The 24,806-nt window shown below is 41.7% G+C and overlaps 1 protein-coding gene and 1 long non-coding RNA gene across 11 annotated transcripts in view; one reads left to right on the top strand and one right to left on the bottom strand.

Moving 5' to 3' along the window:
• LOC147034488 (netrin-1-like) overlaps window positions 1–24,806 on the top strand; it is a 224,726-nt gene that overhangs the window by 176,045 nt on the left and 23,875 nt on the right. For all 5 annotated transcript variants that reach the window (XM_085884117.1, XM_085884148.1, XM_085884127.1 and 2 more), the window contains 2 exons: window positions 1,230–1,274; window positions 20,384–20,458. In XM_085884117.1, the coding sequence (XP_085740243.1) occupies window positions 1,230–1,274; window positions 20,384–20,458 (120 nt within the window). The remainder of the gene's footprint in view (window positions 1–1,229; window positions 1,275–20,383; window positions 20,459–24,806) is intronic.
• Window positions 6,635–24,806, bottom strand: part of LOC147034486 (uncharacterized) — a 131,434-nt gene continuing 113,262 nt past the window's right edge. For 5 of the 6 annotated variants that reach the window (XR_015058980.1, XR_015058982.1, XR_015058973.1 and 2 more), the window contains 2 exons: window positions 20,902–21,004; window positions 15,855–20,709 (listed from right to left, as the gene is read on the bottom strand). This is a non-coding gene — a long non-coding RNA (uncharacterized LOC147034486). Of the gene's footprint in view, window positions 9,746–15,854; window positions 20,710–20,901; window positions 21,005–24,806 lie in introns of those variants that run through there. The other variant, XR_015058987.1, reaches the window with a different exon arrangement.

Raw genomic sequence — 24,806 nt, 5'->3', positions numbered from 1 at the left:
ATATATATATATATATATATATATAATTTATTTATTTTTACTGAAAAAAGGCAAACAATTGTTGATCCCTTTGGGCATGAGGTTTTGTTGCCAATATTTTATAGTCCCTATTTTTAAATCATATTCTTCACAACAGATAGAGAACCATTTTTAAAATTGGGAAACCCAAATGCCAGCAACATTTCGCAGTCACACATTGGTATGCATGACACTTACTAAGCCCACCCTAAAATCACCCTTTTAAAAATAATACTTGTTCCATGGATATTTAATCTGATCAAAATGTCATTCGATTCACTATGCTCGACAATGATAGGAGCAGCGATTAAAAAGGCACCTTATGATGGTGATATCATGCAGCAATTATTGTTCTTGTCTCGAAGAATGATTCTGCTGTAAATCTTTAACAGGTGCAAACAGTAGTGTTGTCTGTACGCCACTGACTGCAGCCAATGAGTAATAAGCCAAAAGTAACATAAAACGACGAAAAATATTTTGGACATCTTTAAAGTGAATTTGAAGAAGCAGGTGTTTTCATTTAAACAGCATGTTCTCTGTGATGCAAATGAAACAAGACCCCGACAGGAATGTTATAATACATCTTCATAAGTTTTTCCCACTAGGTTCTGATAAATATATATCATTGAAAAGTGACACAGTGTAACTTTGAAGATTTGTACATCCAAATTCTAGAAGTACACATGGACAAAAACAGATTTACAGCTTACAAAGAATTTGTGAAAGTGATTTACCAGATTCGCCTGGTGTTAAAACCCTACGAGCACGTGCATCAAAATCATCCTTGGCCTGGAATTACCAACGATGCATCTTTTCTTCAATCAAATTGCCCGATCAGAATTTTATTTGGGATTGTTGGTTTCAGTTTTGCATTCCAGTAGTTTATTGTTTCAGAGGTGAATTCTAGAAAGCGTTTTGTGAATGGGAAGTGGGCAACATTCTCATACAAGCTGCGGTGTGGCAAAGGAAAGAGCAGCTGTTTATTTTGGTTTCAAGAACAACGCATACTTTGTTCCGGTGACCATAGAGTCCAAGGGGACAAGTTTCCAGTGCTGACTTCAACCCCAAATCGCGTCCCCCCACCTCTACCTCCCCCGGGCCCTTTCCTTCTATCCAGCCTGTGCCTTTCTGCATATCCAGATATTGCTGCAATTGTAGTTCTCATCACTACAAAGATGTTTGTGACAAACTTTTTCCTTTGTCTTTTGCAGAAATCCCAATTCCTACACACACCCATATTGTGACTGTGCCTGAAGGTGAGATATTCCTGTCTTCTTCACTTACATGTAAAGCTTTAAAAATGTCAGCATCGACCCAAACACAAAGTCCAGCATTTGTTCTGGTTGCCTCGCTTTCAGTTGACCCAAAACTGTTGACAAGATGATAGAGGTTTCTAGTCTGGGTATTTCCCCAACCTGACTTTCAACCATCAAATTAGTGCTTCTCAATCCATGCGTTTCACCAATACAGTCTTCCGTCCCTTGGATGGATTATAAGCAAGAGATCCACCTGCCAGCATTAGTTGATGTACGTTAATGATCCCACAGCGTCTTTAACGAAAAAGTATGTGTGTTGTCACTGGCACCCGAAACAGATCACCAAATTCCTGCCCCCAAAATGCCAGTGGCAAGTGCACTGGGCTTCTAAGGTATTCCTCGACGACAGGTTATGCTGCTTGGTATCTTAGAGTGTGGTTGCTGTGCTGGCAGCAGCTCCCACACTATTAACAATTTCACACATCTTGGTGTTACCATGTCATTTGTGAATGGTCATCTTTGGCTACAAGGAGCAACGATAAGAACTCAAAACTTTCTTTTTCACTGATTCAAAAAGGTGAAACAATGTCATTTGATCTGGAAAGTAAAACTTGTTCTGCCAAGGGAAGATAACACTCTGGTGAATATAGCAGTGTTAAAGCCTGGTGTTAGCTTTGTGGCTGGCTTGCGATTTTGGTCCTGAGTTTAATACCCATTGGATACTAAATTAACACCAGGTGGGGTTGACTCAGCCTGTCATCCTTCTGAGGTTGGTGAAATGAGTACCAGTGTACTGGTATAGGGGCACAGCACCAGTGGCACAGTTGTGCCCTAACAAAATGATAGCTCCCTGGCAGGCAAGCTGTCATACACAAGAAGAAGAAGCAGCGATGTTTCATTCCACAATGCTTGCTTGCTATTGTTGTATATTTGTGCAGAGAGTAGCTTAAAGGATTTTGCATGCATTTCAAGCCGTTAACCATGGAAGAGTCTGAAATATTTGCCATTTGGTTTGTCGTTACCATCATAGAGTGTGAGCTTTGTTTGATAGTGTGATTTTGCATTTTTTGCAGGCAAATAATAAATCAATTTCAATTCAATCCTTATTTCAATATGGTAACAGCATTTTGCAGGTTTGTATTGAGAAAGGGGGAGCACTGAGGAGAGCTCAGTAATAGATAACTCGCTTTATGGTTGTCTAGTCTTGCTTCGACTCCGGCCAAAATAGGATCCCAGTACTGTGTTGCTTTTTCAAACAGGGCTGTGCACAATAAATTACAATAATCCTTGTATGTGCAGTATTTAAAAGAATATGCAATTGTGTGCCGATACAATGGGTGAATCTGAGGGTCTTTACGCTTTATTGGTGAGGAAGTGGTGGATGTCGAAGTGTAAACTCTCCTCTGCAATACCTACCCTCCATCTGGAGGGATGTACAGCACATTTTGGAATTCTATTGTTTGTTTGTTTTTTTTAAACATTCAACTGATGCTCATGGAGGAGCTGAATTCACAGGCAGGGGAACAACTTCTGTCGACATCAGTGTACCTTTACTAAAATTATATGGATGTTCATAGACAGTGGGCAAACACATATACTGTAGTATATAGGATTAAAACCTGGGCCCTGTGCATCATGAGCCAAATGTCAGATGGTAATGTTATAAGAAGGGATTGAAGTAGGAAAGGTTAAAATCTCATTCAAACAAAAGATGTTTGTCTACAGATAATAGTATAACAGAAGGTGGACAGGATGGCCGAGAGGTATGCACACTCGCCTCTCAGCTGTCATTCCGATGTTTCCCAGGCTGGGTGATTCATCAATGTGTGTGCCGTCCTTCGGATGGTCGTTAAACAGGCGTCCCGTCTGCCAACATTAGTTGGTGGACGTTAAAGATCCCACAGTGTCCTTTGTCAAGAGTAGGCGAGCTATTGCCGGCACCATGGTGAAACTCCCAAATTCCTGCCCTAACCAGCAGAGGGCATCACATCAGTGGCACAGCCGTGCCCTCAGCCAATGATGCTTCCCTGCAGGGATATTGTGCTGCATACGAGTGAAGAAGTAGTCGTCGGACAGAATTTGAGAGGTGTTGTATGTTTTATTATAATTCTATCTAATTTGCTTTTTCTTGTGATAAGCCAATAGTCTCTTTCTTCAATGTCCAATCAACTTCTTTTTTTTTTTTTTTCTTCATCAAAGTGTTCATGTGCAATTTTTTATATTTTTGGGGGGGAATTTTAATAATAGGCAGAGGCAGGATGGCAGGACAAAGATTGTAAAGAGAAGACAAGATGAAGGTGTAGAGATGAGTAGCGTTTGCTTCCTCTGGTGGTGTGTGCTCAGCTGTCTTGCGTTCCATACTTTGGCACGGCCTTTGAAGGCCTTCCCTGGTTCCCGTACCAGTTACATGTGCTTATTTCCTGCACTTGACAAGTGATTGTGTGCCGAGACTTCAAGGTCCAGTCACTAGGCACATTGGAAAGGCCCGTGAGGATTATGTTTGCCCTCAAGTTCCCAAATTTACACATCGCCCGTGCATGCACAGCTGCATGCATACGCCCCATTCCTCCCTCCGAGTGTGTTAAACCCTCATTGAAAAAGGCACCTTCAGGAGGCATTGAGAAATGATATATATATATATATATATATATATATATATATATATTTTTTTTACGAGTAACAGTGCCATGCGTCATTCTGTAGTGTTAAAGGTAACATTTCCTCTCAAACTGAAAGTCGAACACGTATTCTACGAAAACCAGTCAATTGCTTTGACAATTTCAGTGAAACACGTTTGTGTTTCTGCTTAAGTAAACCAACATGTTAAACAGTTATCCTCTTTTGGCAATCGTGCTAATGCTTTTAATGCATTTAATACTCCTGTATATGCTTTGCGATGAGCATGTAAAAGACTACCTTGCTCCGATGATGGGCTAAAACACGAAACATCAGCTTTACTTTTCTTCCCACGGTGATTAGCGTACCTTTCTGAATCGGCAGTTGATAAAACTTCTCCTGCGAATTGTCCGCCGACGTAGACTGACACTACTGGCCTCGACAAAGTCTAACATTCCACCCAATGACGACCAGTTTTGCAAAAGAATGGAGCACAAAAGCAATTGCTCCAACTCTCTTTCACCCTGCTCTGCTGCAGCCTCTTTGTGCATGCTTTTTCCTTCCCTTGGGTTTCTTTAGACACCATAAGGCAGGGGTTCCCAACCTTTTTCTCGGTGTGATCCGGTTCAGACATTTCGAAATCCTTATGACCCCGGTATCTGTGTCGACAAGATCAGTACTCTCCTGTCAAAAATATGGCATTGCACCGAACGTTTATACTCCGGGTAATCAAATTTTGTCGGGCATTTACTGACCTGGGCTAGTGTGATACTTGAACATTGCAACACAACCGCTCTAAGCTTGCATTTGTGGTAGAGATGGCACACCGCATCTCAGAAGTTAGCGTCGGGGTCGTAGGTCGGGTACTGGGCTTGCTGAGATGTTATAGTGGTGGTATCCCTTGGAGGAAGTTCCTCTCCATGGGTGATGTTTCCAGGTGCGGCAAATACAAAATGGAAGAATTTTAAATTGTGGCAGCTGTCCCTTTTTAAAGCTAGCACAATGATATAAAAAGAAAACACCCTCATTTTCACCACCCTGTTTCATCTTGATGGTCACAACACTAACTAAGCTTGGGAACCCCCTGCCGTAAACCACATATTGTCTTACTCTAATTATGTTTGCTTTATATGTTGTCTAAGTTACCATGAAACAAATACTTAAAAGCAGAAGACATTCTTTCAAGCAATTTTGTTGTTGAAATAGCATTCGTTCAAAGTAATTGTCATACCCGATTGTGGGTTAAAGGGACATGGAAACAGTTACTCTTTCATCTTTGACATGTTTGGAAGGTTCTTTTATTAAATACAGAAATATCTGTTTAAGCAAAACGCTGTATTTTCTTTCTTTTCTATCAATGAACGATCCAGACAACAATACAGGAAACACTTAAATGGTGTATTTCCATTTCTCTATTTGGTTAATAATGTCTCTGAACATAGCTTTAACCGACAATAGAAATAGAGGTTTCACCATGAAGCTTTGAAGTGAATGCACGATGCCTCTTCGTGAGTGACCTCACGTTCCGTTGGGTCTTTTTGAACTCTTTCGCCATAGCTTTGTGCTTTTAATGGAGGGTTTTTTTTCCCCTAAAATATACAAATACCAATTTCCTTTTTGGACAGAAAAAACCAACCTCTCGTTGAACGAGTCGTCATTGGCAGAATACTGGGGCTGGTTGGTCATTGTGCACCTGGCATGTGTCGACCTGTTTACCAAAGAGATCAGTATATTACTATTCCGACCATGAAGTATACAACTTTATGAATCTCGCTGTCTCACTTCAGAACAAAATCCTTATGGGAAGATTTTAATCGAACAAAATAATTATTGAGTTTTTAGCTCGCCTGTTCGAAGAACAGAGAGCTATAATACCCCCGGCTTGAGCGTCAGCGTGAGCGTGAAAATGTTAAATTATTTGTATTACGGAAAAACTCCTCGACGGATTTCGACGAAACTTGGTGGGGGGGTTAGGTTAGGTATAGTCCAAGGATCATACCATTGGATTTTGGACTTGGTCCCCCCACAAAAAAAATTGTTAGATAATTTTTTTTGCATTTCTACATGTTTAAGTGATTTCCAACCCCCCCCCCCAAAAAAAAAAATTTAGAGAAAAAAAAAATTTTTTGCAACTTTTTTTTCAACAAAATTTTGATTTCTTTTTTTGCATTTCTACATGTTTTAAGTGATTAGGATTTCGACGAAACTTGGTAGGGGGGTAGGTATGGTCCAAGGATCATGCCATTAGATTTTGGACTTGGTCCCCCCCCCCAAAAAAAATTGTTAGAGAAAATTTTTTTTTTTGCATTTCTACATGTTTTAAGTGATTTCAACCCCCCCCCCCCCCCCCAATATTATTAGACTAGTCACTTGGCTGTGACTTGGTGCTGGCTACTCAGTGCTGTGTAGCCCCCCAAAAAAATTGTTAGAAAATTATTTTTTGCATTTCTACATGTTTTAAGTGATTTTCAACCCCCCCCCCAAAAAATTGTTAGAGAAAAATTTTTTTTTTGCAACTTTTCGATTTTTTATTTTTTTGCATTTCTTCATGTTTTAAGTGATTAGGATTTCGACGAAACTTGGTGTGGGGGGGTGGTAGGTATGGTCCAAGGATCATGCCATTAGATTTTGGACTTGGTCCCCCCAAAAAAATTGTGAGAGAAAAAAAATTATTTTTTTGCATTTCTTCATGTTTTAAGTGATTTCCAACCCCCCCCCCCCCCAATATTATTAGACTACTCTTTTAAAAACGATAAATGTATAAACAGGTGAGCATTAGGTGGCTTTGACACCAACTCTGGTTGATTGGATAGAGCAACGCTTTAAGTTAGTAGAGTTTTGGCCATCGAGTTGGGTTTGAATCGTCAAAAAGAGAAGTTTAACTCGAAACGTTGCTCTCGTCGAATGTGGGGGACGGAAGTGGGATTGGGGGAGAATCAAATTGTATGGGGATAAATCAAGTTTTACAAAACCAGATATTCACAGTATCCAATGTTTGCCAAAAGGAGAAACAAATTTTAACGAGAACCGCACTTGGTAGAGAGCATACCCACTAGGCTGAACAGTTTGCACTTCGTATCCCTCTCTAGGTTACATCTGCATCCAGACCTGAACTAAAATCTTATCAGCTTGTTGTCGTCACCTTTCCAACTCATCCACCAAGTTTTGTCAAAATCAGTCCATAACTTTTTGAGCATATCGTGCTATATATCATTTTTTAGCCCTGTCACTCAATGGTGAAGAATCACTTAAAAGATTCTGGTATCCAGATTTTCAACAACATACAACCAATTCATCTGTGTCAAACACCCAACCTGTCCACCAAATTTCGTCTGAATCAGTCCATAACTTTTTGAGATATCCTGCTCACAGACAGACAAACGGACAGACAGACAGGGGTGAAAATATAACCTCTGTCCACGTTTGGTGGTTTAGGTAACTAAGTGTATACCGACTTGAACTGGTCTGATGTTCAGATGAAAGTGACAGGAATTTTGAATGAAGCGAGAGTGCTGATGTTAAGTCGCCTACTCTTCATATACGACACAGTGGCATCTATAGCATTCAACAACTAATGTTAGCAGATGGGAACACCCAGTCCAACGTCCATCAAAGGGACGGCACACACACTGATGAATCACGCACGAGGGTGACCATTTATACCTGGGTCGATGTAAAAAATCAAGGCTACACAGCACTGAGACGAATTCACATATCATGTTGGTTATTGTGCCAGTTCATATACAAATTTGTATAATTTATCACTACATGCTCTTATCCTGAGCCTGGTGTTGGCTTCAGGGTTCAGGTGGCTGGCTTAAGATCTTAGGACCCTGAGTTTGAGACCCTGTTGTGCCGTTATAAATAACATTAGGACGGTTGACTCAACCTGTCGTACTACCGGGGTCGGTAAAATGAGTACCAGCTTACTGGGAAGAATGAGCTATTCGATCGAATATGTTGCGTCAGAGTGGTGACCCATCCAAGATCGTGCTCCCTTGCCAAGGAAAAACTACTTTAGCAGGCCTATGCATCTCAAGATGAGTGCTTCTTCTTCCTCCTCTTCGAATATCCGCCTGCTTCTTCTTCTTCTTCTTCTTCTTCTTCTTCTTCATCTTCTTCTTCTTCTTCTTCTTCTTCTTCTTCTTCTTCTTCTTCTTCTTCTTCTTCTTCTTCTTCTTCTTCTTCTTCTTCTTCTTCTTCTTCTTCTTCTTCTTCTTCTTCTTCTTCTTCTTCTTCTTCTATAATTCTGGAATGTGGATCTGGCAATGACATGTTGAGACAAAAGTCCTCTCTTGGTAGGATGGAACGAGAACAAAATTAATCATGCTGTGTATCATACATGAAGTTGTCTGAACAAGCAGAGACCTGCGTTTTATGCGACAACAAAGTGATACTTTATACTCATAAAACTTTCAAAATAGTTTATCTTTACAACAACTGTGCCTGCTAAGACAGTTACAGCATTAAAAGGAGAGGAAACACCTTGCTTGCCAGGTTTTCCAGGCAGTGTTTCATACGTAATAGGACATTTCGTCCTTCAATATGGTGTCCGTCCCTCATAGCGGTGTTTGAACATACAATTATAGTCAGATGGGCAATGCTTCTAACTGCTCGAGCAGGTGAAGGATATCTTTTACTCCTCATTTTTTGTTATTTTATTTATGTTGATCAAGGCTCATAGAAGAGCTTATACCTAGCTGTACCACATTTAGGACGAGCCAACTGGACTTTTACAGGAATTACAAGGGCATTGGTATACAATGGAGAAACACATATGGTGTATGAGATTTGAACCTACTGTAGGTGCCCTACATCATGAGCCAAGGGTTCAGATGAGAACACTCACAGGCCAAGCCGATTGGCAGAAAGAAAAGTTCTGTGGTTCTTTCGTCGAAGAAAAATGTGAGCGTATGTTTGGTGATCTCCTGGTTGGCTGTGTTTTGACAAAAGAAACTTCGGATTGTCTTTAGTTATAAAATACAGTGACAACTAGAAAACATCTGAAAATTTATAGTAAAACTTGATGAGAATTTGATGACAAAAGCTCAAATGGTAAAACAGTTACAGCCCTGACAGACACACACAAGTGATTGCAAGACGCCGTCTCCTGCTGCATGGGGGACAGTCTAATTACATCCATCACTGAAGGTGGACCAAGGTTGTTTTCACCCCTGTCTGTCTGTTTGTCTGTGAGCAGGATATCTCAAAAAGTTACAGACGGATTTTGGACGAAACTTGGTGGACTTGGTCAAATCGATTTGATTTTGGTAAAGATCCGGATCCGGATACTCGAATTTTTAAATTTCTTAAATGATTCTTCACCATTGAGAGATGGGTCCAAAAACGAGATACAATAATGTTGAATGGTATTTCCAAAACTTGTGGATGGATTATGACAAAACTTAGTGGATGAGTCAGTTAGGTGACAAGAACAAGCTGCTTCGATTTTGGTTCAGGTCCGAATCCAGATCCGGCCTATCAGTGAGGGTACAAAACGTAAACTATTTAACCTAGCGGTTGTATGCTCTCCACCGAGTGCCCTTCAAGTTTCATACTTTAGTAATAATGTACAGGTGGATGACGCTGTGTATTTGTTGTGGATTAATGGCAAATTATTATAGATTATCAAAAGCTTTATTATGTATGAGTGGAGGTATCACAATGATGGAGCCAGTCTTGAACAGAAAATGTGTCCACAGGAGAGTGCAAGTGAGTGTAATCTCATGTTAGGAATCAGCCTTCCATACCTGCCTGTTCCTTTCAGAGAGGAAGCAGGCCCCTTCAGCAGCAGGTGCTTGTGGCTGTATAATGGCCACCTGGAAATGCCTCAGAGAAAGTTCATGCATCCAGTTCTGTTGTAGATAGTTTGTGGTTTTGGTCAGCACAGTGAAATAGAAGTGGTCTGTATTTTCAATCCATGTTAATCATTCTGTAAATCACACCAACATGTCTGCCTGCTATTTCAATTACGATTTTTGTTCGATTCACGAAGAGACTAGCCAGGCACAATGCCCATGCCTGGCCTCGTGATACAAGAAAAAAAGACAAGAATCTGTCCCAAAAGACTTGATCTCATTTTCCATTATTTTAATGAGGACCAGACGTGAGATGTGTGCCACCCACAAGTTCCTACAGGCTTTGAGCCAAACCGACTGCGGATGACACTGATTTCCTGCCTAATTATATCCTTTGTTGGAATTCTGGGAAAGAAGAGCATCTTGGAGTTATGTAATGGAGAGTAATGTCACACATAACAAACTGTCTGCATTTGACACCACAGCAGATATTGGAAGATATAAATAAATAAATCACAAACGAAGTGTTCTAACAGATACACGATCACAGCCTGAAGTTCCTTTGAGGCTCAAATTTTGTGCAATGAATATCAATTGCTCAGGATCTGACAGGGACAATGATCCAAATAAGGCGGCATCCTCAAATGCCTTGTAAGGGGTGGAGGTGCGGGGGGTTGCATGGCTCACTGTCTTCCCACATCGTTTGACTCTGAGCTTCAGAAGATGAAGTCCTCAGTGGGTGTCCAGTCTCGCCTTTTCAAGCGACTATGATGACACAGGCTTTCCTTCCACCTTGCCTCAATCTCGTTGTGGGTGTCCATTTAACGATCCCTGCAGGGGGCTGCTCTGCAAAGGTTAATTTCTACAATTAACCCACGGAAAATGCATGGTGGTCGAGGAAGTGCCTCCCACAGAGAAGGCAGCCTAGGAAATGGTAGAGCATCGTTCCGGGTGCACTAAACCAGCTTGTTAAGGTGTGCTATAAAACACAATTTGTATTTTCACAAACTGCCAATTGTGTGAGATTCCAGACGAAATACTGTCTATGAATGAACTTCAGTTTTCCCGAGACTATAGGCCTTTCCTTTATTTTGTTTCCCATTGTGCGCGTTCAAATGTATTCGGTCTGAGATTGGAGACTTCAAATGCCTAAATGCCTAAAGTCTTTCATTTTACTTTGAAAGCCATCTGGGGGTCATTTATTTCACATTTGTAGTTGCATCCTTTTTATGAGTTTCGTTAACATGGTTTTCTTTTGCTTTTATTGCCTCCACCACAAAAGGTGAAGGAGGTTATGTTTTCACCTCTTTCTGTCTTTGTTTGTTTGTCTGTCTGTCTGTTGGCTGCTCTGAGAGCACCCTTATTCTGGACATTTCCATCTGTCTGTCTGTCCGCGAAACTTTGGTCAAGCCTATAGGGCTAAACCACTCAACCGATTCCAATGAAATTTGGTAGGTAGGACCAATATTTCTGGGAATCGTGTGCTTTCGATTATGTGACCCCAGGCCCCAGCAACGGCATAGCAACGGCCCTTTAAAGTGGTCAAAAAAAAATCAAAAAAATTAATCGAAAAATCGAAGCTTAGAGTTCTGTGCGCAATCTATCTCGCTCCCTTCATGCCAATTTGCAGCCCTAACAAAAAACATTTGTCGGAGGAGATAGGTTTTGGGCGAGTACATGTTGAACATTTCAGAAACGGTTAATTGTGAATATCTCTAAGAGAAAGAGTCTGATTTTGATGGAACTTGGGTGAAATGTGTACAATGTGGCTCGCATGTACACAAACATGAATGGTTGCTATGCACATCTCCGTTGCTTCGCAACAGCTAAAATACTTTATCGTACATCGTACACTTATTGTGGACTGTACAAAAAAATCAATACCTCCGAAACTGGACCTCCGAGGGACCTGTGTTTTTTTTGTGCCCAAGGAGAATGTCTTACAGCATCATATAAAAAAATAAAATCTTTAGCGAATAGATAAATGGAATTACCAGGGCTGCCATTTGTTGGAGTCTCTTTGGAAACATGCCTGGAATTTACAAGGTGGGTTTCTGGGCGCAAACAAAGAGGGCTGTGATAATCATATTTATTGTGCTAAATTGATTGATAGCATGTACATGAATATCGGATAGTCGCGTCAGCCAGCTTTCCATCTAGAGCGAGCAGCCATGTCGCCTACCGGCTTGTCTGTCTATCTGTTTGTCACCTACAGGTCACAATTTTCAACCGATCTGCACAAAACTTCACCACATGGTAGACTTTGGTATAAGGAAGAAGCCTATTGTTTTTGAGGTCAAAAGGTCAACAGAGGCCAAAGGTCAACAACTAAGGTGGTATTTCTAAAATCCTCAATTTTCATCTGATTGACTTGAAATTTGAAGAGCATTTATATTTTAGGTCACTGAATTCAACAGCTAATTATTTTTGAGGTAAACATTGACCAAAAGGTCAGCATAGACCAAAGGTCAACAACTGTACTCTTTACTGTTTCACAATGCACTACTCTTCTGCTATTTTAACAGACTGCTCTCATTTAGACCTCTCCTTCATTCCTTGCCTAAAAACTATTACAGCGCTTCTTCTCTCCATGCTCTGAATTCGCCTTCATTGCATCCATCAAGAATTGTGTTAAATCGCATCTCTGACCTAAAACTTTTAAAAACCACAGTTTGCCATGGATGCTCGCTTTCCATCAACCATTCTTTTTTTCCAACTTCAGTGCCAACTCACCCCCCTCACCCCTCACTCTCACTCTCAAAGCAACCATCCCACTCTTCTCCCTCCAAGCCTCCCTCTCACCTCTTTCAAAAATTCCCCCCTCACCTTTCTCCCACCTTTCATCCCCCTCACTCTTCCTTCTCTAAGTTGCCCCCCCTCTCATCCACCAACCTGCCTCCCTCCACTGCCCTCTCACCTCCATCTCTTCACTCCACCTCCTCAAATCCTCAACTGCCATCTTCCTTGTCTCTTGTCCCCCTCTCTCCCAGCACCACAGAGCCTTTTCTCCTCCCTCATTCGGCCCTCCCCTCGCTATTCTGCAATACCCCACACTCCTTCAGCAACCCTCCTTACCTCCCCCTCTTCCCTCGTCCTACCCTCCCCCGCCCCCTCCACCTCCTGCACCCAAAGCCTCCTCCCCCTACCTCTTCATTAAAAGTGTGGACCTCAAATATCCGGGCCTTCGCTCAAACCTTTCAGATCTTTCCATACAGGTTGCCACTGACAAACCAGACATTATCTGCCTAACAGAAACTTTCCTCTCCCAAGACGTGTCTGACTCCCAAGTATCTCTCCCTGGTTACTCCCTCTTACGGTATGACAGACCTGAGCCTCGTCCTGGTGGAGGTGTTGCTCTCTTCATCAAAGACTCTATTCCTCACTCTCCCTGCACTGCTCTCACTCCCCACACCCCCAGGAATACCTCTGGCTTCGGCTTCCCCTCCACTCCCACCTCATGTTTATATGTGTACTGTACCGTCCACCGAACAGTGATGACTCCATCTACACCTCACTCTCCGAAAACATGGACCATCTTCTATCTTCTCATCCAAACTCTCTCTTCCTCTTATGTGGCGACTTCAATTGTCATCACACCAGTTGGTTAGGTGTGGGTACCTCTCTCACCTGCCATGGGACATCAGCATAAGCTTTCTGCGACTCATTGGGACTGACTCAATCGGTCATCTTCCCGACCCGGATCTCAACCCATGGTAATCCATCTCTTCAGCATCTGTTTTTGACAAATTTCCTTGACAATATCTGCTGCTCTTCCTTTGCTCCAATTGGTTCTTCTGACCACGTCCTTGTTAAAGTGGACATCTCTCTGGCTGTTATCAGAGAACCACCTCACCGCCGTCGAGTCTGGCATTTCACTCAAGCCGACTGGCAGGGTCTCCGAGCAGCCATCAAACTTACAGACTGGTCTCCTATCACTACTTTCTCAAACATCAACTCATCCTGGGAATTCTTTCAAAGAAACTTGCTCTCCCTCATGCACAGATTTATCCCCTCTCGTGTTCAGTTGTCTTACCCTTCCTCCCGCCCTTGGTTTACTGAAGCTTGTGGCGAGGCAGTTGTCCTGAAACAACTTGCCTTTGCCTCATGGAAAGCAAACCCAACTGAGGGCAATCTCAGTTCTTTCCACAAAGCTCGGAACAAGTGTGTATCTACCCTCAGGAGAGCCAGAAAACAACATCTTTCTCATCTCAAGTCTGAACTCTCAAACCTCTCTCCCTCCTCAAAAATCCTGGTGGCGTTTAATCAAATCTGTTTCTGGTGTATGTTCCCCTCCATCCCACCCTTACCTCAAATGGCCGCACTGCTGATTCCACACGTGATAAAGCTGAATGTCTAAACTCGGTGTTTGCAGCTAAATCTTGTGTCCTAAACCCATCACTATCTCTACCCACTTTACCCAGTCGCACCCACCTGTCCCTGGACTCTGTATCCTTTTCTCCTGACAAGGTGGAGAGCGTGCTTTCAAACCTCGAGTCAGATTCTGCAACCGGTCCAGACGGCATCAGCCCACGTGTCCTCAAAGCCTGCTCTTCTGCTCTTGCTCACCCTCTCTCTGTTCTATTCACCCTCTCATTTTCCCAAGGTCATCTGCCATCTGCTTGGAAATCTGCTAACATCACTGCCCTGCATAAAAAAGGTGCAAAAACAGATCCCTGTAACTATAGACCAATCAGCCTTCTCCCAATCATCAGCAAGGTTATGGAATCCATCATCGCTTCAGACATGAAATCCTTCCTCTTCTCCAATGGCTTGATTTCCAATCATCAATTTGGTTTCAGACCAGGTCACTCTACCCTAGATATGCTGCTACTGCTCTCCCATCAATGGATGGAGGTCCTCAATGCCAGACAGGAAATCCGAGCCGTATCCCTGGACATATCACGTGCTTTTGACACAGTCTGGCACCCTGCCCTACTGACCAAACTCTCTTCCCATGGTATTCAAGGCCATCTCCACTCATGGCTCGCAGACTTCCTCTCCTGTCGCAGTCAACGTGTGGCCCTAAATGGAGTTCTTTCATCCCCTCTTCCTGTGCAGGCTGGAGTTCCTCAAGGTAGCGTTCTGGGCCCTGTTCTTTTTCTGGTTTTCATCAATGATCTCTCGGACTCTCTGGAAAATCCTCTATTTCTCTTTGCCGACGACTCCACCCTCTGCCGTATCATCTGTCATCCCTCAGACCGGCAAGCAGCAGCTTCTTCGCTCACTGCAGATCTGGATAAAATCACAAACTGGTCCAACACGTGGAACATGTCTTTCAATCCAGACAAATCTCACACTCTCACTATGTCTCTTCGAAAGGACCGTTTAGAAAACCCCCCCATCCACTTTCTCAACAATCCTCTGGAAGAAGTCTTTTCTTTCAAGCTTCTGGGTCTCACTATCTGCCATGACCTTTCCTGGGAAAGTCACATTTCCAACCTTGCCTCACAAGCCAGTCGCCGACTGGGAATCCTCCATCGTGCAAAGTCCTTCCTCGGCCCTCTTGAGCTCCTGACCACTTACAAAGCTTTTGTCCGTAGCCTGATGGAGTACTGCTCTCCCCTCTGGGCTGGTGCTCCTGCCTCCCACCTTTCTCGACTTCACGCTGTCGAAACCAGGGCTTTTAAGATCATTGGCATCTCCCGCAATGAAGCTGAGTCTTTGGGCCTCTCACTCAATCACCGCAGGTTGGTCGGTGGTCTTTCTGTCTTCTACCGACTCCTCTCAGCCTTGCTCCCCCTGCTCTCTCTGCGATTTGTCCCAACCACATTTCCACAGGGCGCTCAAGGTCCGCCAACAACCCCTTCTGGTAAAACTACCAAAATCACGAATCACTGCTCATCTTCACTCTTTCAATCCTGTTTTTTTCCCGCCTTTGGAATAAACTTCCTCACTCTATTCTTTCCCATTCTTCCCTCCAGGCTTTCAAAACAGCTGTTCACCACCACCTCTTATCTTCCCCCATCCAAATCCTCGATCTTTTCTACCCCCGATAATCCACCCAAGCCCACTTCCTTCAATTCTCCTGCTTTCCTTCCTGAAAGTCCCTGTAATGTCCATCTTCTCCTCGCCATGTTCCCCGTCCCATCCCCATCCCTCTCCCTTCCACAGTTCACCTGTGTCTGTTCCCCAATGATTTGTCCCTTCCACTCCCGCCCCTCTTGTCTCATGCCTCCTTGCTGTGAGTTGTGTGTTAGCTCTCATACGAGCCTCGACCAAGGTATACAAAAAAAAAAAAAAAAAAAAACTAAAGTGGTATTTCTGAAATTCTCAATTTTCACTGAATTCAACCAGCAATTATTTTTGAGGTCCACATAGGCCAAAAAGGTCAACCGGCCAGATTTCTAAAATTGTCAATTTTCTTCCGATTCACTTGAAATTTGAAGAGGAGTTACATGTTTGGTCATTTAATTCAACCAGCAATTATTTTTGAGGTTAAATTTGTTTTATGGATTTTGCAAGTCTTGTGCTCTGCACGATGTCTTCTTGTTGTTAATTGCCGGAATCCTTCGGATTTCGGCAATTATGTTGGTCGGTTGTGTGTGTCATTCTGTGTGTCTGTCTGTCTGTCTGTTTGTTTGTGTTTGTTTACCCTGTAGCAGCCACACTGTTTCAGCGATCATGACCAAACTGGGTACAGACGTCGGCCATGGTCCAACTTAGACACTCGTCGTTTTTGGTGAATCTAGGTTAAAGGTCAAGGTCAAGGTCACCGAAAAACTGAAATTCTTATCTTCGCAATAACGTCTGCTGAAATGGTCGTATCGACTTCAAATCAAATCCAAAATGTGCATCTTCCAATTCTGCATCCAACCGTATGTCTCATTGGGGTGTCACACCAATACCCTTCTTAGCGGTCGGAGGTCGAATGTCAGGGGGATCGGGTCAAAACTTTCAAATTGCGATAAAAACGTCATTTCGATCCCGATTGACTTCCAAGTTATGATCATGACCAAACTAAGTGCTATAACTCATTAAACAGTAGCACTATCGATTGATAAGAACCAAATTGATTTCCAGGTTTTTGTTTTTTCAGAGATCATGGAGATTTGACAAAGTTATTCTGGCAATTCCTTGCTCAACGAGCAGTTTCATTTGTTTGTGTGTTTGTGTACAGGATATCTCAAAAAGTTGTGGACGGATCCGGATGAAATTTTGTGGGGAGGTTCGGTGTGTGACAAGGACGAACTGATTAGATTTTAGTGAAGATCTGCATCCGGATCCGACTACGATAATTTTTAAAGTGATTCTTCACCTTCGAGAGATGGGGCCAAAAACGATCTATAGCATAATATCTCAAAAGGTTGTGGATGGATTCGGACGAAACTTGGTGGACATGTTGTGGGTGTGTAACAAGGAATAATTGATTCAATTCTGGTGAAGATCTGAATTCGGATCCGGATCCCATATTTTTTTTAAGTGATTCTTCACAATTGAGAGATGGGGCCAAAAACGATACATAGCACGATATCTCAAAAAGTTGTGGACGAGTGATATCAAAACTAGGTGTGTGAATGGTGTAGGTGGCAAGAACAAGCCGGTTAGATTTTGGTTCAGGTTCGGATCCCAACCCAGCCGATAAGTGGGATACAAAACGTAAACTGTTCAGCCTGGTGTAGGTATACATGCAATCTACTAAGTACCCTTGTGATATTGATGTGTAATTATGAAATAACTCGTATAAACTCAATTTTCTTCTGCTTTCATTTTTGTTGTAATTGTACTACTTTAACGACCTCAATTACTTCCACCTTCTGTGGGGTCAGTCGGGAAGGTTTTTTTTTTTTTGCCCAAGTCTTTCACGAACCGGCTGAGCAGGCCTGACATCCGACTCAAAGTGATTGGAATTTTGTAATTTCCTCCAGGTGCCTCTGAGAACTCTCCTACTCTACGCAAATGATACTGTGGAATCTTTAACGCACACCAACGAGCCATGCTGGCATACTCGTCCTCCGCCTTGACATATTTTTGATACAGATATTGAAGCCTCTCCCTGCATGCGAAACGCCAGGTTGAGAATGTATAACTCGGTGGAGACTCGACCCCAGGCTAGACAACACAGACCGCTTGGCTATCCTGCCAGTCCTTCAATCACTCATATAGGGCAATATCCTTTCATTCATGTAGTTGTCTTTGATCCATTCCAAACCAGTCATAGAGTCGCAATACTGCACTTCAACGATCTGTACATGTTTGTTTAATATCACATTTTCAGTTGTTATACAGTACAATTACAGTACTGAACTTTCTACAGTACAATTACCGATTTTCCTCCATTATCCTCCTGAAAGTCATGCAATAGAAGAGTTGTTTTTTATTGATCATGCAAAATATTCCTTGTTGTGCAGCAGTTAAATACCTTGTAGATGGTCCTTGTGCCATCATTGCAGGCTGAACATCTGTTAACAGTTCCTAATATATTTGCCATTCGTTGGATTGTACATTTGAATTTTTTTTAGTAATTGTTACTGCGCTTAGAATTGCCATTCCAAAACATCGAGCAGACCCGACAATATGACTCGAATATTGTGCATCTGAATTCATCCGTCGCTCTGCGAACCCTTCTTTCACATGTGGGGGTCTCAGGATTCCCATTCATTGCCCCGATATGATTTGTGTCTGACAGGTTTGTGTGTATCAGGTAGTACACTTACTTTTGAACTGGAAATGTTCGTTTCACTTCTCAGCCAGACTACGTACGAGCTGTCAGATTTCTGTTTCACAAGCAGGGTGTTGTTTCAATGAGTATACCATCTCTCGGATGGAAGTTAATGTGAGGACCTATCAGCAAGCATTATCTGGAGGATGTTAAACATCCCACCATCATTTTACAAACAACAGGTGAGATATTGCCAGCACTCTGGCAAAATTCCAAATTCCTGGCCAAACATACATGGGGGCACTGCATCGGTGGAATGTCTAGCCCTTCGAAAAGTGTTCACACCTGAGCTACGATGACTACTGCCACCACTATTTCTTTCACAACCTGAATTATTCCCACCTTATTGTTGGGTTGACCATGGAAAGTTTCTGGGCCAAGAATTTATGAAACAGCTGATGGGTGCGGCATTTTACCGAAGGTGGCAAGGATTTGGAATTTGTTCAGGGCGCTTGTGATAAACTCTCCTATTCTTCATGAAGGACACCATGAGATCTTTAACGTCAACCAGATAATGTTACCAGATGGAACACCCTGCTTAATGTCCCTCCGAGGATGGTGTAATTTTTTCATAAAACAAGAATGTGTTCCAAAAGACTTGATGTTGAGGTGAAGAGTACCCTGCTTACGAAACACCAATCTGACAGTTTATAATTGGGTCGGGAATCGAACCCAGACTAGATGGCTAAAAGCTAATCGTGCTTTTTCTGTCCCATTTTGTCAGAAAGTATTTATCACTGACCCTCGATCCAATATGCATATGTTGATCACACGATTGGAATTGGAAGACTTGAGCGCAGAGTAGGCATACTATTGGCGGCACCATGTCCAAATTCAAAATTCACGACTTGGACCATAAACCTCCCCCGGCCAACCCCGCAAGAATGTGGGAATAATTGTGGTCGTTAAAGAAGAAGAGAATTGGAAGACTTGTGCACAGCTCCTCTTCTTTGGTATTTTGTGGAATGCAGAGCTTGACAAACCGTACGCAGGCTTTGCCTGAAATCGAATTGATTCCAGCAACGGTTTTGTCACAGAGTGGAGGATTTATGTGACAAGTCACATCTGTTCCATTATAACAATCCGTCTCAGGGTTCTCTTTACACCTAAGGTGATTTTTTTTTTTAATGGTCTTCCAGTTTGTAGTGTTCCACTTCATTATGGCGTTCCCGATGGTTGATTTGTGTTGGTGAGAACGGTTTAAATGATCCTATTGGAAGTTGCCAATTCATGACAACCATTTGTATATTATTCATTATTGGATTGCATTAAACTCCTTACATGATGTTCCAAAACTGATAAATTAAACTGTTTACTGACTATTTACAAGGTAGGTTATGTTGATGACCTTCACAATTAAGCAAATTATGCAAATCAGACACATGTGGGGAATTTTCTTCAAAGTGAAAAGGGATGTCTCGACTTTTGATCGCGGGTATTAAAGGTGAAATATTATTATTAAATCAATAAACTTTAGTAATTGTAACGTCAATATATAATCTGGTTGTTTGGGAAGGCTGGGAGTGCAAGATGGAAATCGCTTTCAGGGTAAAGCAGCAAGCCAAATGTACTTGGAAATGTCTCACTGCGCTCCTGATTCCCATGGTGGCCTGGCATTGAGTGGACATTCAGAGGGGCACGCCTGCCTATCTGCTGGGCAAACAACACAGGCCGATCAATGTATGTGCTCTGTGTGTGGGTGTGGCGCCCACTTGGATGTCAATATAACTAGATAAGTCCAAGGTATAAATCATCCAAAAGAATTGTGTGGTTAGGAAAGATAATTTGAAGAAAGCATAATGATGATGAAGTTGATGATGATGATGATGCTAGTTTACTCAAGGGCTTAAGGATCCATCTGCTGATTAATTCCACCAATATTTCCATTATGCGAAGCATAGTCTGGTTCGTGCTGTCTGTAGCCCTTATTAGTCAGACATATCTGTCTTCTGGCATGTCACCTCTTTATTGGTTATGGTTTCTATTGGTTGGTATTGCTAAATTACGACTGCTAACACTTTCTTTTTGCTTTGCAGATTGTGAAAAACATTGCCGGAGTCCCAAAGCAAAGCAAAGACTGAACTTCAAAAGATACTGCAAAAAGGATTACAGTAAGATTAAACATTGTTGTAAACGTATCATAATTCAGCAGGAACAACATTTCAAAACAGCAAAGTAACTGTCATCTTTAGAAATTAAATATTTTTTAGGAATCTGAGTTCACAAAATTGCCAAACAATGAGAGCCAAAGGACAACATACTTGGCAGGTGGTTCCTCATCACGGTTTGTGAGAATATTATGTCTCAAATTAGAATGAAGTTGGACATCAATCCGGTAGACGTGTTCAGTTCCCAGGAATGTCTAGAGAGGAGAAATCCATAACTGGAATGAAGATTGTGAATACATTTATGCAGATGAAAAGATTATTTGAGCTTAAGTAATGGCATGGTGAGATAAACACAAAATCACATGTAGCTGGAGATTGGTGGAGAAAAAAATACAGCAAGCGGTGGGAGAACACGAGCGCCAGTACAAGATTTAGATGCCACCAACCTGTCTGTCTCAATGAAGAAAACACTAGTCCTGGTGCATCGGCCACCTGCCAGGATATGCCAGTGACTCCAGGGTTGAAGCATTCATCACTCAAGGTGAATTGCTGAAGTAGAAATGTACACGAGTCAGCCATACTTCTCTAGCCATACCACCGCTGTCAAGATGGCCGAGACTTATGGTCAAGATGGTACGCACACTCACCTCTTAGATATCTATCCTGGGTTTGAATCCCGACCCAGCTATAAACTAGCATCCCGCTGTTTCACAGGGAGGGTGATTCATCAATGCGTGTGCCGTCCCTTGGATGGACGTTAAACTGGGAGTCCCGTCTGCTGGCATTACTTGGTGGATGTTAAAGATCCTTATGGTATCCTTCACAAAGAGTATGTGAGCTATCACCGGCACCATGAACAAATTCCAAATTCTTACCCGAACCGACAGAGGGAATTTATTGCATTAGCAGCAGAGCCGCACCCTCAACCAATGATGCTACCCACAGCCTTGTGCTGCATATTAATGAAGAAGAAGAAGAAGAAGAAGCTATACCTATGGACGTTCATTAAAACAATAAAAACTAGAGGGGGAGCACTCGGTGGAGTGCAAAACCTCCGCTGCCAATACTGCTGGGTCACTTAAGTGAACCTGATATCCTATTCATTGTAGGTCAAAACGGATCAGACTCTACTGAACCACGATTGAATAAAGTAAACTAGATCGATGATCGATGTAGAAATGCCCAAAAAACAAATCGAAGTTTTTTTTTTTTTGAAAAAAAAGTTGCAAAATTTCTAAGTTTTTTTTTTTCTCTAACAAATTTTGGGGGGGGGGGGATTGGAAATCACTTAAAACATGTAGAAATGCAAAAAAGAAAAAAATCAAATATTTTTCAAATAAAATCGAAATTTTTTTGAAAAAAAGTTTCAAAATTTTCAGTTTTTTTTTTTTTTTTTTTGGACCAAGTCCAAAATCTAATGGCATGATCCTTGGACCATACCTAATCCCCCCACCATGTTTCGTCGAAATCCGTCCAGGAGTTTTTCCGTAATACTGTTCACAAACAAACAGACAGGGGTGAAAACAGTAACCTCCATCCATCTTCGAAGATGGCGGAGGTTAATAATGAAAGGATGTTTGCTTTTGAAAGGGGAGGGTGAATGCAGAGGTGAGGAATGATCACGTCCCTGGACACCCCACCTTGATCGACCTTTATGGATTTTTTTTTTCTGGAAAAGTAGAAATAACCAGAATCATAGGATCATCTCCTACACTACACAACCCCTCCACCTCCCCCCAACCCCACCAGTAAATTTACAATGATAAATTGAAATATTGCATTAATGTGGTGTTGATGTAGTGCAAGCATGATGGGCCAAATGGCCTCCTCCTGCAATGAAGTTTCTTGCAAAACTGACTACAACAAAAACCAACAAACAAGAACACTCGAATTTTCAGAAAATTATTCAGGCCCATCTGCCTTTTGAGGCTTGCTTAGACATATTTTATTCAAAGAAAGGACATGATCAGTCGTTGCCTTTTGATGACATAAGCAGTGGCAATCTTTCAGCGAGCTCTCTGGCTTGCACACTACCTCTGACATTTACATGAGCTGTAATGACAGGCAGAATAAAAGGTACAGACTGTTCGTTTAATTAATATTCAACTTACCACCATTATTTATTCATTTATTAACCTCCGCCATCTTCGAAGATGGATGGAGGTTACTGTTTTCACCCCTTTCTGTTTGTTAGTTTGTTTGTTATTTGTTTGTTTGTTTGTGAACACTATTGCAGAAAAACTCCTCGATGGATTTCGACGAAACTTGGTGGGGGGGTTAGGTATGGTCCAAGGATCATGCCATTAGATTTTGGACTTGTTCCCCCCCCCCAAAAAAAATTGTTATAGAATTTTTTTTGCATTTCTACATGTTTTAAGTGATTTCCAACCTCCACCCAAAAATTGTTACCCCCCCCAAAACAAAATTGTAAGAGAATTTTTTTTTTTTGCATTTCTACATATTTTAAGTGATTTCCAACCCCCCCCAAAAAAAAATTGTTAGAGAATTTTTTTTGCATTTTTACATGTTTTAAGTGATTTCCAACCCCCCAAAAAATTGTTACCCCCCCCCCCCCCACAAAAAATAGAGAATTTTTTTTGCATTTCTACATGTTTTAAGTGACTTCCAACCCCCAAAAAGTTACCCCCCAAAAAAAATAGAGAAAATTTTTTTTGCATTTCTGCATATTTTAAGTGATTTCCAACCCCCCCCCCCAAAAAAAATGTTGGAGAAAAGAACTATAACTGTCAGCACTGTTGACATCATATTTAATGAATAAGATATAAGGTTCACTTGAGTGACCCAGCAGTATTGGCGGCGGAGGTTTTGCACTCTCCCGAGTGCTCCCCTCTCGTTAAATTTTGATATTATCTAAGCACTTATTACTTGAGAAATCGAAGATTGACAAGTATATTGGTTAGTCGAGTCTGTCTCTGTTTGTCACTTGCCTACAGATTGTAATTATACACAAATCTTCACAAAATTTAACCACCTGGTAGAGCTAGTCAAAGGCTAGAAGCCTATTGTTTTTGAGGTCAAAATGTTAAGGCCACATAAAATCGTCAATTTGCATCCGCTTGACTTGGAATTTGAACAGGGTTTGTATATTGGGAGACTGAATTGATTCTCTGATCAGAAGTTTGAAGTCTATTGTTTTTGAGGTCCAAAGCGCAAGGTCGCAGGGACAGATTTCACAAGTACCAATTTATGACCACTTGTTTTATGGAGAATACATTAAATTTTCTCGATACTCTATTCAATGGTCCTGATAATTTTTCTGCTTTTGGTTCTTTTTATTCTAGTTTATACACCAATTTCTACAATGAGTAAATTTTATCTGCCAAGCCAATATAAAATTCAAAATGAAAAGTTTAAGAATAAAATAAAACTTGAGATTTCCAATAAATACTATAATATGAATAAATATTAATTAATTATATACTCATGAAACAAAGGATGTCGATCATTCTAAGATACACCTTCAAATTTATAAGGAAAATATTATACTCCAGTTCAAGTAACTTCCTTTAATATACCAACATGATGCCAATAACCTTTTGTTGTTAAAGAAACAAAATATGCTAAAAGATAAGAAAACCTCATAAATCATAATTATTAAAATATTTGAATTTAATAATTTCTCTTTGCTTGAAACAACCATAAAACAAAAATGAAATCCCTGCATTACTGGGGTATTAACAGGACTGCTGATATCTATGCGAGTCAAGTTTTACCCGATACTAAGGTCTGGCATGAGTTCATGACAAATTCAAGGTCAGAAAAATATTTGTTCAAATAATGCAACACTGATTACCATAGGTGGGTGATCAACCATGCCTGGTTTAGTGAAGAGTGGCAAACATATTGAAACCTTGTAGAAATTCCTCTGCTGTCCGTGCTATGCTCGAACAACCTCAGCAATTTCTATAGAGACCTGGGCATGTGTGCCGTCAGCTGACCAATGATGTTCAATAACATCAATGAAAATTTCACTGTTACGCATCAATATGAACTGCCAATCAGGCTTTTCCACTCGAGGACATCTGCACCAGCCCCCTCCCAGATCACAACTGGGAATAATTGATGCGGTTAAAGAAGTAGTAGTGGACTTGGGAGATGAGAATACTTTAATTACATAGCATCTTCTTCTTCTTCTTTTTTCGGCTGCTCCCGTTAGGGGTCGCCACAGCGGATCATCCGTTATGATCCGCATACTGATTTGGCATAGGTTTTTATGCCGGATGCCCTTCTTGACGCAATCCTAGTCGCTTCTTACGACACAGGGATAAGGATTGGGTTTTGGCATGATTCCGGGCTGCCCTACAGCCTCTCATAGTGCGGCCCAACACAG

This window comes from Eptatretus burgeri, chromosome 1 (assembly GCF_056783735.1).
Source record: "Eptatretus burgeri isolate ZD-2024b chromosome 1, Ebu_testis_v1, whole genome shotgun sequence".
In the NCBI taxonomy this organism is placed as follows: domain Eukaryota; kingdom Metazoa; phylum Chordata; class Myxini; order Myxiniformes; family Myxinidae; genus Eptatretus; species Eptatretus burgeri.
Note: the sequence above shows the minus strand (reverse complement) of the source record. Positions and strands in the feature narration are given on the sequence as shown.